General features: G+C 40.9%; 1 protein-coding gene across 1 annotated transcript in view; it reads right to left on the bottom strand.

Annotated features, from left to right (window-relative positions):
* ATAD2B (ATPase family AAA domain containing 2B) overlaps positions 1–7,202 on the bottom strand; it is a 149,764-nt gene extending 142,562 nt beyond the window's left edge. Inside the window, exon 1 of the mRNA XM_045011276.1 lies at positions 6,899–7,202. Coding sequence (XP_044867211.1) covers positions 6,899–7,045 — 147 coding nt within the window. The 5' untranslated portion in view covers positions 7,046–7,202. The remainder of the gene's footprint in view (positions 1–6,898) is intronic.
* Positions 7,203–20,134: the final 12,932 nt, after the last annotated feature.

Here is a 20,134-nt window from a genome sequence, read left to right as displayed (position 1 = left end):
AGCTCCATAAGCAGCCTCCATTAATGCTACACTGGGATACTGGTTTAGTACTCAGAAGAAAGAGCGCAACCTACTATATCACCAACACCATTTCCCGAATGTTATTTGGAGGTCTTATTCACATACTAATTATGTCTTATCCTGCTTCACTTCTGAGTTCCAAGGAGTTCAAAATCCAGAATAGTATGACTGCAAAATATGACCAGCAGTGTTAAGCAAAATGTGTAATTATTTTTCTATATGAAAATTTAGCCATTAGTATGTGACCCAATTCCCAGATTATCACAGGCAAAATGATTTGGTAGACTGCTTTTGAAAAACTATCCCCATGTGTCCATTTGGGCACATTAAGTGATATAATGTCAAACAGGCTTTACGTATACTAGAATATTGGCAGGAAGTTGACCACTTGGAACAATTGTTCCATTTCCCACTATGCACAGATGTGTGAACAACACAGTACTAAGGAACAAATTACATGATTTATTCCTGAATTTCTCATGCCAGGTCTCAAAAGTAAGGAACACCACTAAAACAAGGGAAAAAAATAGCTTTCATTACCACCCTAAAAAGATGGGTTTCCTCAAGAATCTGCCTTTAACCAAAATCTTTTTCATAACTTAGTAAGAATTGTGCAAGTTTTATCTGAACTACTCCCATTAGCATTACTGAAAACAGTAAAACTAATACTCAACTCAGTGATTTGAAAATATAGGAGCATCTTTAGGAAGGATATTTTTCTTTACAGAACTTTTAAATACAAGTGCAAAGCAGTGTCATTTTCTTTTTCCTACATGACCCAAGATCAGTGAATTTTCCATCATTTTTATTTCAAATACATAGAATAGCCATTAAGAGTGTTAGGCACTGTCATATAGGTAACCATCAAAAGGAAATTCCAAACCAAGTCCTTACAACTTGTAAAAATGAAAGTTTAAGTGAAAAAGGAAAGACAAAAATACTCATTAATCTGCATCAAGCGTTTTTCAAAACAAAAACAAACATGTTACGTCTTGCTATTCTGTTTGAAAAGAAAAAATACTTCTTTAATTTTTACAAATTTTTACACAAGTTTTAAAACTAATATTTTTTTAAAATAAAAATAAGTCAAAAACATGTCAAAAATATTTTAATATGTTTCAATTGTTGACCATTAAAGAGTAATTGGTATTTTTAAGAACTAAAGAGTAGCCATGACTATATACCCCGAAGAAGAATCTGTAAAGTTATATTATCACACCTTTAATGTGGAAAGAATTATTTCAATTAATTTTTATATATTTAGAAATTGAATTGAGATATATATTTATTGTTACTATGAACCATAAAAATGCTGTATAGTGCTTATGTTCCATGTAACTACAGTGCTTTATGTCAATCCCCAGTTCTGTTTGTGCTCCTATTAGCAATTAAGTACAATGGAGAGCTCTATGTTGCTACTGAATAAACTGAACATGTTGGGAGTCCTACGTTTAGCTAGGAACTTGTATTACAGTAATCAGAGTGCACTCAAGTAGCTCTTAAAGTACTTTTAATGCTTCCTTGCCTAATTAAATTAGGTTAATCTTATCTAGATTTCTAAAATGTCTGACCAATAGTGGCATGATTAAAAAAAAACTACAATAATAGTAGCTGAGAAATAAATACATGGCTTTCAGTTTTTTGCAACTGTGTTAAAGAATCATCTCTCAATATTGTGGCGTAAGGTAAATTTAATTTCAATGGCTAATTAAACCCAATCATTGCAATCACAATTCCTATATCAGTATCTAAAAGACATCAAAAAATTAGTTTTGTAAATTAACAATAGAAACTCTTGCATGTATTTTAGGGTCAAAATAAGTTTACCTAAAAAGCTTTTTACAGTTTGAGTGAGGTTCAAAATTAAATTTTCAAAATTATAAAATTATGAAAGTAGGTTTTATATAGTTTGATAAACTTCGTTCCTGTCAGAATGTTTAAATATCAAGCCATAAAACACTTGCAAGTCACATTTTAACAGTAAAATGGTAATTTTTTACTTTTTACATAAAAGGCAACCAAACCTCCCATTACACTTACAATATTACAAATTAAGCATGAAAACAATACACCTCACTTCCTCCTCTTCACATTTTAAAGTACTAAATACTGCCATACCATTACAGAGAATAAAAATCTGATTCCTTGATCTATTTAGCAAGTTGATTTTCTTAATCTTAATATTTGGTCAATATATAGCACATGTATTACATCTGAGTCTTTGAATCTACCAAGTAAATCACCTGAAACATGTTACTCAACAACATTTAATACATGAGACATTTAAATCTCATACATTCCTTTCCCCTATGTTTGGGTCTTTTCAAGTGTAGCCGCATAAATGTGTGCATATAACCTAAAATATCATATATAATGTCAAGAAAAACCACAAGGGGGGGGGGGTGATGGAAGAATGACAGAACAGATGGGTGCAGTTTGTAGACCCGCATCTACTGTATCAGGTATGGCCAACATTTTTACAGGATACTGTCATACTGTTGGCTCAATTTTAATCAATGGTATGGAACACAAAAATAATCTTAGCAATTCTCCCTGACTGGTATTTGCAAACATATTCAAGAAACAGCATTCCACAGGGATCCCAAGTCAACACTCCTGTGGAAGTAAACTCAGGCTCACAAAGGTATAGACAATATTTTTGATTTATAGAGCGCCTGGAGTCTGCTGCACCTTTAACTTCCCATTCACTAGACCTCCAGCAGAGCTGGGGTTCTCAGATCACAAATCTATGGTAGGCTTTAAAGAGAGACATCATTACAACCAACTTGAAAAGTAAATGAAACAATTGCCTCCAAACACACATACATGACATGCTAATCCACCCATTCCCGCCCCCCCAATACTGCAGCTACAACACTGTCTCATAATAGCAATTTTATAAATCATGGCTTGGTGTGGTTTTTTTTAATTTCAGCTATTTTTTTCTATATAAATATTGACATCTAACTCCCTATTGATTTTGGCACAGTTTAATCACAGAAAATTGTTAGATATTTTTAACATTTCATGGAGATCTGAGAGCTTACAAACATAATAACTACACTAGGTCAAGACCAACGTTACATCTAGCCTAGTATCCTATCTTCCTACAGTGGCCTGTGCCAGATGCTTCAAACGGAATGAACAGAACAGAGCAATTATCATGTGATCAATCCCGATGTCTAGTCCCACCATCTGCCAGTCAGAGGCTTCAGGGACACCCAGAGCATGGGGTGGCTGGCATCTCTGACCATCTTGGCTAATAGCCATTGATGGACCTATCCTCCATGAACATACCTAATTCTTTTTTGAACCCAGTTATACTTTTGGCCCTCACAACAATCCTTGGCAACAAGTTCCACAGGCTGACTGTGTATTTAGATGAAGTAGCACTTTCTTTTGTTTGTTTTAAACCTGCTGACTACTAATTTCATTGGGTGACCTCTGGTTTTTGTGTTATGCGACGGGGTAAAAAAACCACTTCCTTATTCACTTTCTCCACACCATTTGTGATTTTATAGATCTGTCATATGTCTCCCCCTTAGTTATCTCTTTTCCAAGCTGAACAGTCCCAGTTTTTTTACTCTCCCCTAATACAGAAGCGTTCCATATACCTATTCATGCTTGTTGCACTTCTCTGTACCTTTTCCAGATCACATCATTATCAATTTCTTAGACCTTATATTAACAACAGCTTCCCATACTTAAAGCTACAGTGTAAAATGCATACTGAAAATGAAAATATGTATGCACTAAAATTATGAAAAAGAAGAGCAAAAGCTTCTAACAAGTTCTGCTAGCTTTTGGCTACTGTTTTTCTAAAGAAAAAAAGACTAACACAACAGTGAATACTTGGAGTGTACCTGAGATTAATGTAAGAGTGCTCCAATGTATTCCAAAAACAAATCCATTAGGTCATGCAAAGATACACACTTGCCTTTAGAAACACTTCATTTGTATAAATATCTTGGTATGGATATAGTGATTTTCAGGATAATTTTACTTACCCCTTTCCATCACTCCATAACAAGGAAATAATTTGGGTGTGCATTTTAAATCAATGGAAAGGAACACTCTCAGTCCCCAGAAAAATCATGGAGCAGGTCCTAAAGGAATCCATTTTGAAGCACTTGGAGGAGAGGAAGGTGATCAGGAACGGTCAATATGGATTCACCAAGGGCAAGTCATGCCTGACCAACCTGACTGCCTTCTATAATGAGATAACTAGCTCTGTGGATATGGGGAAAGCAGTGGACATGATATATCTTGACTTGTATAAAAAGTTTTGCTAAGTCTCCCACAGTATTCTTGCCAGCAAGTTACAAAAGTATGGATTGGATGACTGGACTATAAGGTGGAGAGAAAACTGACTAAACTGTTGGGCTCCACAGGTAGTGGTCAACGGCTCAATGTCTAGTTGGCAGCCAGTATCAAGCGGAGTGCCGCAGACGTCTGTCCTAGAGCCAGTTTTGTTCAACATCTTCATTAATGATCTGGATGATGTGATGGATTGCACTCTCGGCAAGTTCACAGATGACACTGAGCTGGGGGGAGAGGTAGATACGCTGGAGGGTAGGGATAAGGTCCAGAAGAAATCTGATGAGGTTCAACAAAGACAAGTGCAGAGTCCTGCACTTAGGACGGAAGAATCCCATGCACTGCTACAGGCTGGGGACCGACTGGCTAAGCGGCAGTTCTGCAGACAAGAACCTGGGGATTATAGTGGACGAGAAGCTGAATATGAGTCAATAGTATGCCCTTGTTGCCAAGAAAGCTAACAGCATATTGGGCTGCATTACTAGCCAGCAGATCGCAGAAAGTGATTATTCCCCTCTATTCAGCTCTGGTGAGGCCACATCTGGAGTACTGCGTCCAGTTTGGGGCCCCCCCATTACAGAAAAGATGTGGAAAATTGGAGAGAGTCCAGCAGAGGGCAACAAAAATTATTAGGTGTCTGGGGTACATGACTTACAAGGAGAGGCTGAGCGAACTGGGCTTATTTAGTCTGCAGAAGAGTGAGCGGGGGATTTGATAGCAGCCTTCAACTACCTGAAGAGGTGTTCCAAAGAGGATGGAGCTAGGCTGTTCTCAGTGGTGGCAAATGACCGAACAAGGAGCAATGGTGTCAATTTGCAGTGCGGAAGGTCTAGGCTGGATATTACGAAAACCTATTTCACTAGGAGGGTGGTGAAGCACTGGACTGCGTTACCTAGGGAGGTGGTGGAATCTCCTTCCTTAGAGGTTTTTAAGGCTTGACAAAGCCCTGGCTGGGATGACTTAGTTGGGGTTGGTCCTGCTTTGAGCAGGGAGTTGGACTAAATGACCTCCTGAGGTCTCTTCCAACAATAATCTTCTATGATCTTAGTGCTTAGCAGCAGTACACTCTTCTACACAGCAAGCCAGAGAGGGTTAAGTCAAACTTTGGCTCACGGGGTATACCAGGCCCATGGGACCGGCATACTGGAATGTGTGTGAGAAGCTTTACCAGCCATAGAGCAGAAAAATAGCAGAGAGCAGAAACTGAAAGAAAAAACAGATAGAAAAAAAAAAGAAGGAAATTAAGAAGAAACAGGAGAGGACTGAAAAAGCACATACAGTTTACAGCTGACACCTAGTCAACAGTGTTCTTTAGTGTTTGCAAACAAAGGGAAGGGGAGAGGGTTTTTAACAATTCTGGCTGCTACTGCTTTTTTTCTACTTGTCACCATCTCTTCCTCCTTAGCAGTGAATGGGATGTGGTCCCTTGGTGCACGACTGTCAAACATTTTGATCCTCAGCTGTGTCATTCCTGTATTCATTCAGCCCTAAGTCTTTCTAGACACATTGATTGCAGGGGCAACCTACTGTGTATCATGTTTAGAATATGGTTTTCAGATCAGAGCACAAGAACCACCAGCAGAAAAGTTGTAATGCAATCAATTTTCTTCCTATCAAACAAGGAGCCCCCTCTAATAAATGTTGACAAGGAGGAGCAAATATCTGTTGTCAGCAAATCTTTCCAGAAAGGGTGGAGAAGACAAGCCTCCTCAAATTGGCAGTAGATATAGATTATAATCTACAAAATGTTAGTTTCATACATTAGGCTGTTGGATTCAGCTGTGATTAGACCATACAATCAAAGCTCTGATTATAAATCATGTTGGGAAAACAGCTAATTACGCAAATAGGCAAAATTATTATTTTCCCTTGCTTTTCAAGGGAGGGATTAGAATACGGGAGACATGCTCAAAGCAGGGCTGTCAAGGCTGATGCAGAGAGCTGTCATAGGTGAGTTGAGGCCACTATTCTGTAAGCTACTGGAGCCGCAGCTCCCAACTTTTGTTTCTTGTTGTCCCTCCAGTGCAGTCCCAGGCGCAGCCAGAGAGGGAGCTTTGCTCCGCTCCTACCTCCCGGATCCCCTGCCGGGCACAGCAGCCGCCTGTCTGTTCCCCTCTCGCACACAGATGTAGCTAGCCAGCGGCACGAGAACTTTTGTCCCTCTGCCCCCAAGTCTTCCACCACTCCACGGCTACAACCCCTGTCCCCCAAAGCTCCCGCCACCCAAATCCGCCCTCCAGCCCCCTGCTTCACCCCTGGAGCCGCCGTCCCTCTCCCCAGCTCAGCTGAGCACACCCGAAAGTAGCCCAGCTGCACCCCTCGTCCCCCCGCAAATCCCAGCTCCCCTCGTCCTTACCGCCCCAGCCCCGCACTGCCGAGTGTGGACGGATCCCCTGCCGCCCCTCTGCCGGCTCCAAGTCACTCCCCCACCCCGGGCAGAGACAGCCGCGCCGGTGCTCCCCTCCCCGTCTGCCCAGCTCTGCCTCTGCCCCCCCCCCGGCCCCGACAGAGGCAGCAGCGGTGCCCTCCCAGCCCTTCTCCGGCCCGCCGCTTCCCTCACCCGGGCCGCCGCCGCCTCCTCTAGCCCGGCCTTGGTGCCTCTCTTGGAGGAGCGGGTCCGGGACGAGATGAAATGGCTGCCGGCTCCGGCCGCGGCGGCCGCCGCTTTGCCCAGGGGGCGCAGGGAGCTCTTCCTGGTGTTCACCATGGCCCCGGCGAAGGCGGACGCGGGGAGCCGCCGCCGCCGCGGAGGGAGGGCTGCGGGGCGCCTCCTCCCGGGGAGCGGGGCGGCCGGGCAGCGAGACACACCGAGCGCGCCGAGTTCGCCGCCGTCTTCTCGGCTCAGTCAGACACTAACTGGCCGCCATTACTCTCCCTCTCCCTTTCTCCGCTCGGTCACCGCCAAGCCGCGGGCTGCCGCTTGGGGGCGCTGCGCAAGCCCGGCGGCCCCTGCTGGGGACTCTCTAGCCCGGCGCCGCGCGCTCTATGGGTCCTGCTCTGCGTGCGGGGCGCGGGGGGGAAGGGGAGTGTCTGGCTCAGAGTCAGCCCTGCTGCCCCGAGCTCCCCTGAGGGCGGGGGCTGCGCCTGCCTGCCGCCCAAGGATGGGGGAGGGGCGGTCTAGCTGCCTGCACACCCCACCCCCCCCCAGGGAGGGAGGGTGTCTGGCTGCAGCCATTGCCTGTTCTTCAGGGGTGTGCGGAACAGCCTGAGCGCGGCTTCCTGAGACGCAGGCTGCACAGACAGCTGGGGGAATCCAGAGTAATAAAGCCTAGGTCTTATCAAAGTGCTTTACAAAGAGGGTCAGTAGCACCATCCCCATTTTGCCAGTGGGGAAACTGAGGTACATGGATGTATACCTTAAGTCCCCTGAGTCCCAGTCCAGTGCCCTAGCCACTTGATCATCATACTGCCTCTCCCCATCCAGCCGTTTCATTATTTGTAGTGCAGTGGCACCTAAAAACCCAAACCTAGATTAGGACCCTGACTGCTCTCGGTGTTGTTCATACAAATAAGTGAGCCCTTGCCTCAAAGTAAGACCTTACAGTCTAAATACAGACAGACAAAGGGAGTATCCTTATTTTATAGATGAGGAACCAAGGCACAGAGAATAAGTGACAATGCCATGCAGGAGATTTGAACTTTTGTGTAGTATTGCTGTGTATTGTTAAAAGACTACTATGTCTTATCCAAAGAGTGGCTGCATTTCAACCAGGAGAGTGGTGCTTCCTGTATAAAGACCCAAACTTGCAAAACTTGACTTAGTCAAGTAGTTTATTTTAAGTCAATGGAATGACTATTTATGTGAATAAATGTTCCTAAGGATGGCACTTTCACCACTTTCTGTGGAAACTAAGCCACGGTCTAATAAATTTCACTATTAAGAAAGTATCAGGGGTGTAGCCGTGTTAGTCTGGTTCTGTAGAAGCAGCAAAGAATCCTGTGGCACCTTATAGACTAACAGATGTTTTGCAGCATGAGCTTTCGTGGGTGAATACCCACTTCTTCAGATGCAAGCAGTGGCATTCACCCACGAAAGCTCATGCTGCAAAACGTCTGTTAGTCTATAAGGTGCCACAGGATTCTTTGCTGCTACTATTAAGAAATGCTCTCAATAGTCAGAACAAGTGTACACTACAAAATTAAGTTGGCCTAAGTTACCTGGATGTACAGCCACCACACTAATTGAATCAGTTTTACATCTCCACACTACAATCCATGTGTCAGCGGTGCGCGTCCTCACCAGGAGTGCTTGCATCAAGTTAACTGCCTGTGTAATGCATTGTGGGACCGTTTCTGAAAGGCAGCAACTGACATTGTGTTGACCTAACTACATCCATTTAAGTGGTACATATCTCGTGGAGCTGGAGTTATTAAGTTGGTGAAGTGAGTGAGCTACATCAGTGGGAGCGATATTTTAGTGTAGACACTTACAGCATTAGGTCGACATAAGCTGCCTTACGTCAACCTACCTCTCTAGTGTAGACCAAGCCTCAGACTAAATGGGCTACTTGTCTTGCTGGTTGTAAAAGTCCCAGATAAGTTTATGGAATTTTTGCCAGGTAGCCTCAGTCCACGTTTGATGTTTATTGTACTGTATTGGAATGCTAATTTTTATCTTATTTATTTATTTATACTGGACCCAATAATCTCCTTGGAGAGGGGAGAAAATAATATCTGCTATAACATGTTGGAGGCCAAAGTGTTTTACAGACTATTAATAGGATACAGTCTAATCCCTTTTCATTGATGTGAGGTATATGCAATTAGATTCCCTCCTCTCGCACCACTATTTTTTGCCTCCTATTGAACACATAGCTATCACAGTTCAGACACAGTCACAAACCCAGGGCTTCAAGAAAGAAGTATGGTTGGTGTTGTGAACACGGAATTGTAAGTAACAAACTTCTGGAGTTTAATTCTAGTTCCGACACTGACTTGTTTGGTGCCACTAGGCAATTTGCTTCAATGTGTTCTGTTTCCCCAACTATAAAATGAGGATACTAAAATTCACCATCACATGGCACACAGTTGTTGTTGGGAAGTATTAATCAATATTTTTAAAATCCTTTTGAGGCTGAAATTGCAGTATTATTCGAGATATAAAACAAAGAGAAAAACTGCTTATATGTAGATGGGATTCTGCTGTTTCTATATAGTACCCATCATCTTTATATCACAGTTAGAAAATCTTCTGAAAACATGTGGCAAGACATGTTTTAAAATAAAGATTACAAAATATTAAGACATACCAGTCAGATATTTAAAAAAAAAGTGCTCTACCCAGATTTTCAAACATAACGATTATTTTCTCCAATCCCCTTACCTACCCTGGGTTAGGTTTCAAATATATCTGAGTAATTAACTATTGTATATCATCCAAAAATCACAATAAACTTTATATCTTGCTTGCACTTTTACCAGGTACAGAAATCTGATCAAGTGATAATGTGTGCTGGGGATTGGAAATTATTCTGATTGTCTCATTTGAGATTTCCATTTTCAGAACTTTCAGTCTGGTCTAGCAACTTTACCTCAAACACACTCTTATCTATTGTTTAAATCCAAACTGGACCTTTAAAAAATTTTTGTTTGAGAATCAGTAAGCTGAGTTTTGTTGTATTTTCTTTCTTTTTCATATATATATTGAGTCTTCATGAAAGGTGGCAGGAGCTGCAGGACAGGAGAGGAATGTTCCCTACTAAATGTATGGTGGGGACTGGACCAGAATATAATTTGGGTGAGGGGAGCTAGTATCACAGTTGATGGCAGATAATGTACTTTTCTCATACTATACTGCAGTCTTAATAGTGCAGTGGATTAGTTCAATAATAGTTCACCTTTGGACATACTGGGTTCAAATTCTGGATGGAACAAAAAGCAAAGTCATTTAATGGTCTCCTCCTGCTTTTTTTGTATGCTTCACAAAAACATCACACATCTTGGCTGGACAAGCAGTCTATGATCAAGAAAAGCTCCAGAATACAATTACACAGAATGTTACAGATTATGATTGCAGTGTATTGGCAGAGCTATTTAGGGAAACTTGCACAACATCTGCTTGCAACGTGCCTGACACAAGCCAACACCCTCAATTTCATGAGCACCAAAATTACTGGTGACTTTTTAAAAATAACATGAACTTCATAGTTGTCCAAGTTGTCTCCGTAGTTGGGCTCCTGTCCAATTCTCCTGAAAGGTAAAACAATTCTCTTAAAAGCTACACTTTTATTTTATGATTTACTAATCTTTTGTACTTGTCCATTTTTTAAAAATATTCTGATCTCATTCCTGCAAACTGTACTCAGAGGAGTAGGTCTTTTGAAGCCAATGGGACTACTCGTATTAAAGAGACTGATGCAGTTAAAAAAAAATCCCTGCACGCTGCTTTGAACCTACATCCTACAACATCTAATTCTTAAATGTTTTATTCCCATTATGTTAGAGTGGTGGTGAACAGGCATGTTTCATGTTGGATGTTTTCTCCCCAGATTGCTTTTGGCAGGTGATTTATTTTCAGGTTTCCCTGTTCTCCAGATCCTACTATAAGGAATGGCTAATATTCTGATTGGGGTGCCAGCATGTGACTTTCCACTCTCTGTATCTTAGTTTGAATACCATTCACATTTTCAGTACTCAACATATAAATTAACAGATCACAAATTGCAAGGTTTGATTTTTTTTTTAGCACAAAAGGCATAGTAACATAGGACTAACATTTTATAATACACATGCTAAGAGTCTAGATTTAAGAGCTGTTTAACAATAAAAAGTGAAGCCCTGGGGAAATGGATTTAAAGTGATGCCCATAATGTAGGAATTTATATGGTGCCACCCTCTTTTTAGATTGTTTGTTTCAAGTACTATATAACAATACAACAGAAGGGTTTAACAACCAATTCTGGTCCTATTCAGTACTCCTCATTCAAGAAAAGCTTCCACTGAAGTCAGTGGGAACTTTGCATGAGTAAAGAGTGCTGAATTTTCTTTGAGAGAAAGAGAAGAAGATAAAGAAAGAGGAGAGGAAAAGAGAATACAATGATTATTATTTATTTGTATTACAGTAGGGTGCGGAGGTCAAAACAAGATCAGGTACTTGTGTTGGGTACTGTATAAACATTGTAAAAGATTTTCACATCCATATTTTAAGGTGGAAATAACATGTCAATTGAGGATTCATAATTTGGTCTTGCAGACAGGTGTCTAAATGCCTTCAAAAGCAAATGCTTCAAGAAAATACTAGGAATTACATTTCTTTAATTTATAGACATGCCAAGATTAATCAGAGAGTTCATGATCTTCTCTCCAAAGTTATCCAGAAAAGAAGACACAAATAGCTGGGACATGTGCTAAGAATGAAGCCAGAGCATCTGCCCTAGCAGATGTGCCACTGGGCAGCTGGAGGAACACATAGAGGGAGTCAACTGAAAGAATCCATCCATCCATCAAAAGGGAAAAATTATGGGCCCTAACAATGTAGAGGACATGAAAGAGCGGCCCAGGATAGGCAGGGATGGTACAGCTGTGTTTGGGTTGGTCAAGGAAGGATTCAGAAGATTTTGTTCTAGCCTATCAGTGTTTACAGTCTAGTCCTAAAAGGCACACACAAGTAAGGTGCATCTTACAACAAGTGGAAAAATCCTGCATTCCTTACTCAGGAATTCATTGGGGAGTTCGCCTGGAGAAGGACCGCAGGGTTTGATCCGGTGTTCATGTTTGCTTCAAACCTGGGTAATATTACCAAGGTTGATTTTGTAATATCTCTCACAAACTGGAAAATTCCAAAAATACTAACCAAATAATCTTTCAGGAATCTATTTATAGTGTCTTGTGTGTTCTCCTTTGTCATGCTGCCAACTTATCTTGATTTTAGCTGAAAATCTTGGGGAAAAAATTGTTCATGAGGTATTTCACTGTTGTAAACTTGCTAGAAGTCCTTTTCTCATAATACAGTATCTTAATACAGTAACTCCTCACATAAAGTTGTCCCGCTTAACGTTGTTTCACTGTTAGTTGCTGATCAATTAGAGAACATGCTCGTTTAAAGTTGTGCATTGCTCCCTTATAATGTCGTTTGGCAGCTGCCTGCTTTGTCCACTGCTTGGAGAAAGAGCAGCCCATTGGAACTAGCTGGTGGGGGCTTGGAACCAGGGTGGACCGGCACCCCCCTTATCAGCTACCCTAAGTTTTCTGTGCGGCAGCTGCCAAGCAGGCTATCAATTGCAGGACAGTGCAGCTGTCCCTCCCCCCACTGCCTGCTCCTGCCCTCTGCCTTGGAGCTGCTCCTGGGAGCCTCCTGCTTGCTGTGCGGGGGGTGGGGAAGCAGAGGGGTACTAATGTCAGGGTGTCCTCCTCCCCTCACTTCTGTACCTTATCACCACAGAGAAGAGCGGGGGCAGGACAGGGCTCAGGATGGAGGGAGCTTGCTGGCAGCAGCTGCTGTCTGAACTTGCTGATCTACTTAAAAAGGCAGTGTACTTAGAGTGGGGTCAGCGTACTTAAAGGGGAAATGCCTGTCTCTCTCACACACACAGTGTGTGTCTCTGTCTCTCTCTGCCATGCTGTTTCCCTTCCCTCCATTCATGCTGCCTTGTAGAGTGTGAGGCTACATTAACAACGTGTTAACCCTTGAGGGCTCAGCCGAGTGCTAGTTCATCATTTATCAGTAGGGTGACCAGACAGCAAGTGTGAAAAATCAGGACGGGGTGGAGGGGTGGGGGTAATAGGAGCCTATATAAGACAAAGCCCCAAATATCGGGACTATCCCTATAAAATCGGGACATCTGGTCACCCTATTTATCAATAAGGCATTCCCTGGGAAATATCCCACCCTCTTCCACCTTCTGACTTCACTTCACCACCTCAACCAAGCTTCACAATCATCATTGCTGTGTACAGTATTAAATTGTTTGTTTAAAACGTATACTGTGTATATGTGTGTGTATATATATATAATATAGTCTTTTGTCTGGCGAAAAACATTTCCCTGGAACCTAACCCCCCCACACTTACATTAATTCTTATGAGGAAATTGGATTTGCTTAACATCATTTCACTTAAAGTAACATTTTTCAAGAACATAACTACAACGTTAAGTAAGGAGTTACTGTACATTAAAATTACACTGATTCTCCTTTGAGAATTGCCCATACAAATACTCACTCTTGGGAGAAAAGTGCCCTTGGCATAAGAGTTCAGAAACCTCAAGCCAGTGTGCTTTGGGGCAGTGCCCAGAGGACTATACAAACACATAAAAAGACACAGTCCCTCCCATGAGCAGTTTACAATCTGATCAAAGAGCACAGATTAGGCTGCATATGTGGATTAAATTTTCTTAAATAAATACATTTCAAAATGAAATAGTTTGAAGTCTATTCATCCTTACCAGCCAAGAATATAAGGTTGCGGTTTTCCCTGCTACAATAAATAACATCACTGCAACTTGAAACAAGTGTTGGGGATGTGGCTCTCTGCAGGGCTTTAGATGTTAGTGATGACCTCATGTACCCGCAATTTCAAAATGAGATTAATATCACATGCGGCAATTACTTAAAATAACATTTTTTCTATGAAGCTAAGGTGGTGTTACAAGATCAGATGCATCCTAACATTCTACAAATACATTAGAAGCAAGAGGAAGACCAAGGACAGAGTAGGCCTGTTACTGAATGAGAGGGGAAAGACAATAACAGAAAATGTGGAAATGGTGTAGGGATATTAAAGAAGGTTTATATTAGACATGGTTTATATGAAAAATGACTTATTGTTAATTGATGCCTCATAACTAAAGGTTTATGTTAAAAGTAAATTTGTGATTCTAACCTGCAAGCCACCAGCTGTGTCTGTGTGAAGCCTGCTCAAAGAAATACTTTGTATAAAACTTGTTAAACATTAATTAACTCTAAGTAAGCCAAAACAGTAGCTGTTATAGTGTATAAATAGAGACCCCCACCCTCTGTAAGTTTTCATCTCACTTTATCTTTGATTGTTAAAAGACAGGGAGTCTCACATAAATTGATAACACCCCAAAGAGTAAAGAGACAGTGAAATAGATGTGATTAAGATAGAGAATGTATGTGACTGAATGGTTAGGGAGTTACCAGTCTGAAGAATTCAGTGTTGGCTGAAGAAGGTGTCAAGTGGGATCAACCAGATGACCCACCACACCTCAAAGGAAGGAAAAACAAGCATCTGACAGAATGGAGCCAGCCATCTGCTGATTGATTTAGCAACAGCAGAATGAGGCAACTCCTATGAACTAACATAGGGGAAAATCCCTATAAAACTGGACTCTAAAGACTGAGGACTTTGAGTCTATGGTTCTGATACCAACCTCCAGGAGCATCAGATGCATCTGACACAGACTCGGCTCCATCCTCATGACCAAGATACCTGGCCAGTAACTTGGCATGAGCAACATCTAGGCTGGTAACTATAACATCTATACAGAACCTGAATGAATGATTGTGTGTGTGTGTGTGTGTATAAGGAATAAGTAGTAATAGAAATAAGTAGGAAAACATTGTCTTTTGTTTTGTTATGGTATTTACAATAAATGTGGCATCTTTGCCTTATCCCTCTTAATAAGATCCTGCTGGTTTTTATTATATTGGTATAACATTTTGGTGGAGAATAGCGAAAGGGGGATTATGGTATTTTTGCCTCACTTATTGTAAACCAATCTGTGTGCACACAACCGGCTCTACAGAGCACGGTTCTATTCTTGGTTAACCAAAACTGCTGGCCCCCGTGTGGGTAGCAGGAAAATAAAGAGCTCATAAAATTATTGACAAAACCTGCTGGCCCCCGGGTGGGTAGTAGGAAAAGTAAAATTGTTAACAAAAACTGCTGGCCCCCGGGTGGGTAGTAGGAAAAGTAAAATTGTTAACAAAAACTGCTGGCCCCCGGGTGGGTAGTAGGAAAATTGTTAACTAAATCTGTTGGCCTCCGTGAAGGTAGCAGAAAAAGAAATATATATATATATATATATATATATATATATATATATCAGGAGCAACAAGAGGGTCCCAGGGACCAGACAGTGCTGCTCGCTGAACAAAATTTAAAATGTTTAAGAAAAGGCAAGGGAAAACAGTCCCAGAGGAAGAAATGAAGTCAAAAGTAGCTTCTACCTCACCTTTTATTAAAGAGAGAACGTCTTTTCAGCAAATTCTCCAAAGATATGGGCACAGTCCTTGGACTGAACAAGACCTTGCAGATATCTGCACCATTTTGGACCTAGAGGATAGATTGGCCCAATATATCCTCATATGCAAACCCCCAAATGCAGTAAAAAGAGATGCTGCAGGGATCTGGCTGCTGTGGAAGGCTTGTAATGACAGCTACCTCCACCTAGCAGCCTGTAAAGAGGAGAAAATAGCTCTAAAAGAAAAACTATCCCAATTGGAAAAAGGGATAGAAAATTGAAAAGTAATGGCTCATTGGGAAAAAGAGGCTTGGGACCCCCCAAAAAAAAAACATGGGAAGAAAATATGTGAAACAACCATTGTAAGCTGCTCTTTTAGGAATTAGGGGCTATAGTGCTTAATATTTATCAGTTTGGTTTTTTTTTGTTGGTTGTTGGTTGTTGTTCACAACTGTTGGGAAAATGTAAAAAAAAAAAGCTGCATTAAGATTTACAAGCCTCTGCTGCAAAAGCAGAAAAATAAAAATGTATGTAGTACCCAAACCCAGTTAGATGCCCTTAAGGTTGGGTACAGAGAGTTAAAACAGCACTCTCAAATCCTACAACAGCAGTAACATCAGAAGAAGGAACATTTGAGACCCCAGAAGGGGCAGGTTTTTGGGACCTCTCTGGAGAGTGGAAAGGGGAACATTTGGGTAGATTCCTCCTCCCAGGGCCAGAATGCCATGGCAAAGTGGCTGGGAATTCCTGCATCTGCCTCAGACCTCCAGGCCATGGCAAAGTGGCTGGGGATTTAAAAAATTTTTTTTTTTTGCACCACTTAATTAGCATTTGTGCAGCCCCGAGTACCAAACACACTGTGGCAGAGACTAAGCAGGGTCTGCCATGTGGAAGCACTGTGCTAATTTATTTTTAAGCTTTTATCTTTCAGGCTCTAAAACCAAAACATCAGGAGAGCTGGTACCAGCTGAAGAGTTATAAAATACCATGGTTATAGTGTTGCGACAAAGTCTGTGTTCAGTGTTCTGTGTTGCATGTTCTCTGTTGCATGTTCTGTGTCTGTCTCTAGTGGTGTCCTGTGCTGGCATTGGGTCCAAAAAAAAATAAAAAATACTACACTAGACAGAGCAAATGTCTTTTCCTCTCTACTTCCCCCATGTCCATCCAACTTATCAATCACCACTTGTGTCCAAAAGACTTTGGTCCCCAGTGCATCAGGTTTATTTTTTGTTAGGTTTTATTAATACATTTGTACTGTTAGTTACATTTGCTTGTATTGTTAATTAGGTTATATCTGGTCTTTAGTCAATTGTAATGGTTTTAGTTATATTCACCTGGTTATAATTGTTTGGTTTGTTTACAATAGATCACCTGTGCCCTACCATAACAACAACTACTGTAATGATCATAGATCAAGGGGCAAAGTGTTAGCAGCCCCCCAGTAGATAAATGTAAATGCAATGTCAGTACTGTTTTTACAAAACAAATTACAACCTACCACTGGTATGATATATTCTCTGGATGATCCCCAACCACCACTGGCATCCTGTCAGTAATGCTACATCCCTTAATAGTTGTCTTAGTATTAAATTGTATTTGTATTATTAAAATGTTTAGCATGTGCTTTTGGATAAAAAGAATGTACAATAGATTGGAATCACAAACCCATGTTGCCTCACAGTACCTTCTTTTAAACAGGTTACATAGAAAGTGACACTAACGAATATATGTATATCGTAGTGTCAAAAGGGGGATTATGTAGGGATATTAAAGAAGGTTTATATTAGACATGGTTTATATGAAAAATGACTTATTGTTAATTGATGCCTCATAACTAAAGGTTTATGTTAAAAGTAAATTTGTGATTCTAACCTGCAAGCCACCAGCTGTGTCTGTGTGAAGCCTGCTCAAAGAAATACTTTGTATAAAACTTGTTAAACATTAATTAACTCTAAGTAAGCCAAAACAGTAGCTGTTATAGTGTATAAATAGAGACCCCCACCCTCTGTAAGTTTTCATCTCACTTTATCTTTGATTGTTAAAAGACAGGGAGTCTCACATAAATTGATAACACCCCAAAGAGTAAAGAGACAGTGAAATAGATGTGATTAAGATAGAGAATGTATGTGACTGAATGGTTAGGGAGTTACCAGTCTGAAGAATTCAGTGTTGGCTGAAGAAGGTGTCAAGTGGGATCAACCAGATGACCCACCACACCTCAAAGGAAGGAAAAACAAGCATCTGACAGAATGGAGCCAGCCATCTGCTGATTGATTTAGCAACAGCAGAATGAGGCAACTCCTATGAACTAACATAGGGGAAAATCCCTATAAAACTGGACTCTAAAGACTGAGGACTTTGAGTCTATGGTTCTGATACCAACCTCCAGGAGCATCAGATGCATCTGACACAGACTCGGCTCCATCCTCATGACCAAGATACCTGGCCAGTAACTTGGCATGAGCAACATCTAGGCTGGTAACTATAACATCTATACAGAACCTGAATGAATGATTGTGTGTGTGTGTGTGTGTATAAGGAATAAGTAGTAATAGAAATAAGTAGGAAAACATTGTCTTTTGTTTTGTAATGACTTCTTTGTTTCGGATTTCATCAAAAAGGTTGGTGGCAACTGGATGTCTAACACAGTGAGGATCAGAGTCTAAAATAGGGAAAGAACAAGTAAAAAATTAATTAGACAAGTTAGATGTCTTCAAATCACCAGAAACTGATGAAATGCATCCTAGAATACTGGAAAGATAATGGAGCAAATAATTAAGCAATCAATTTGCAAACACCTAGAAGATAATAAGGTGATAAATAACAGTCAGCGTGGATTTGTCAAGAACAAATCATGTCAAACCAACCTGATAGCTTTCTTTGACAGGGTAACAAGCCTTGTGGATAGGGTGGAAGCAGTAGATGTGGTATATCTTGACTTTAGTAAGGCTTCTGATATTGTCTTGCATGACCTTCTCATAAACAAACTAGGGAAATGCAACCTAGATGGAATTACCATAAGATGCATACATAACTGGGTGGAAAATTATTCCCAGAGAGTAGTTGTCAGTGTTTCACAGTTAGGGTGACCAGATGTTCCGATTTTATAGGGACAGATTTTTGGGTCTTTTTCTTATATAGGCTCCTATTACCCTCCACCCCGTGTCCTGATTTTTCACATTTGCTGTCTGGTCACCCTATTCACAGTCATGCTGGAAGGGCATAACGAGTGGGGTCCCTCAGGGATCGGTTCTGGGTCCAGTTCTGTTCAATATCTTCATCAATGATTTAGATAATGGCATAGAGAGTACACTTATAAAGTTTGTGGACAATACCAAGCTGAGAGGGGTTGCAAGTGCTTTGGAGGATAGGATTAAAATTCAAAATGATCTGGACAAACTGGAGAAATGGTCTGAAGTAAATAGGATGAAATTCAATCAGGACAAATGCAAAGTACTCCACTTAGCAAGGAGTTGCACACATACAAAATGGCAAATGACTGCCTAGGAAGGAGTACTGCAGAAAGGGATCTGGGGGTCATAGGTGATCACAAGCTAAATATGAGTCAACAGTGTAACGCTCTTGCCAAAAAAAGCAAACTGATTCTGGGATGTACTAGCAGGAGTATTGTAAGCAAGACACGAGAAGTAATTCTTCCACTCTACTCTGCCCTGATTAGGCCTCAACTGGAGTATTGTGTCCAGTTCTGGGCGTCACATTTAAGGAAAGATGTGGACAAATTGGAGAAAGTCCAGAGAAGAGCAACAAAAATGATTCAAGGTCTAGAAAACATGACCTATGAGGGAAGATTGAAAAAATTTGGGTTTGTTTAGTCTGGAGAAGAGAAGACTGAGTAGGGACATGATAACAGTTTTCAAGTACATAAAAAGTTGTTACAAGGAGGAGGGAGAAAAATTGTTCTTCTTAACCTCTGCGGATAGGCTTAAATTGGGTTTAAATTGCAGCAAAGGCAGTTTAGCTTGGACATTAGGAAAAACTTCCTAACTGGTTAAGCACTGGAATAAATTGCCTAGGGAAGTTGTAGAATCTCCATCATTAGGGACTTTTAAGAGCAGGTTGGACAAACACCTGTCAGGGATGGTCTAGATAATACTTAGTCCTGCCATGAGTGCAGGGGACTGGACTAGATGACCTCTCAAGGTCCCTTCCAGTTCTATGATTCTATGATTTATGATACTCTTAATTGTGATCCAAATGTCACTGTACTATTCCCTTCAAACTGGAATGGAAGTTAACCCTGTTAATAAAAGTCCCTAGGGAAATTTCAAAAACAGACAAAGATAACATTTAGGACAAACCATTCAGAAGCTTTAATTTAATTGACATCTCTGACACACTTTATACCAGTTATTGTAGCTCAAAAAATCCCTTAAATTGAGTTTTTAACTAACATTTAGTGTTATATATTGTTTTCACGGCGTGCAGCAATTGCAACTGTCAATCATCTTACTTTTACTGTGACAATTATTATTACAGAGCACCTAGAGACCCAGTAAAAACAACAAGGAGTCTGATGGCACCTTAAAGACTAACAGATTTATTTGGGCATAAGCTTTCATGGGTAAAAAACCCACTTCTTCAGATGCATTTAAATGACTCCATGCATTTGAAGAAGTGGGGTTTTTACCCATG

The sequence above is a fragment of the Mauremys mutica genome, chromosome 3 (genome assembly GCF_020497125.1).
Source record: "Mauremys mutica isolate MM-2020 ecotype Southern chromosome 3, ASM2049712v1, whole genome shotgun sequence".
NCBI lineage: Eukaryota > Metazoa > Chordata > Testudines > Geoemydidae > Mauremys > Mauremys mutica.
This window is presented reverse-complemented; position numbering and strand designations above follow the sequence as displayed.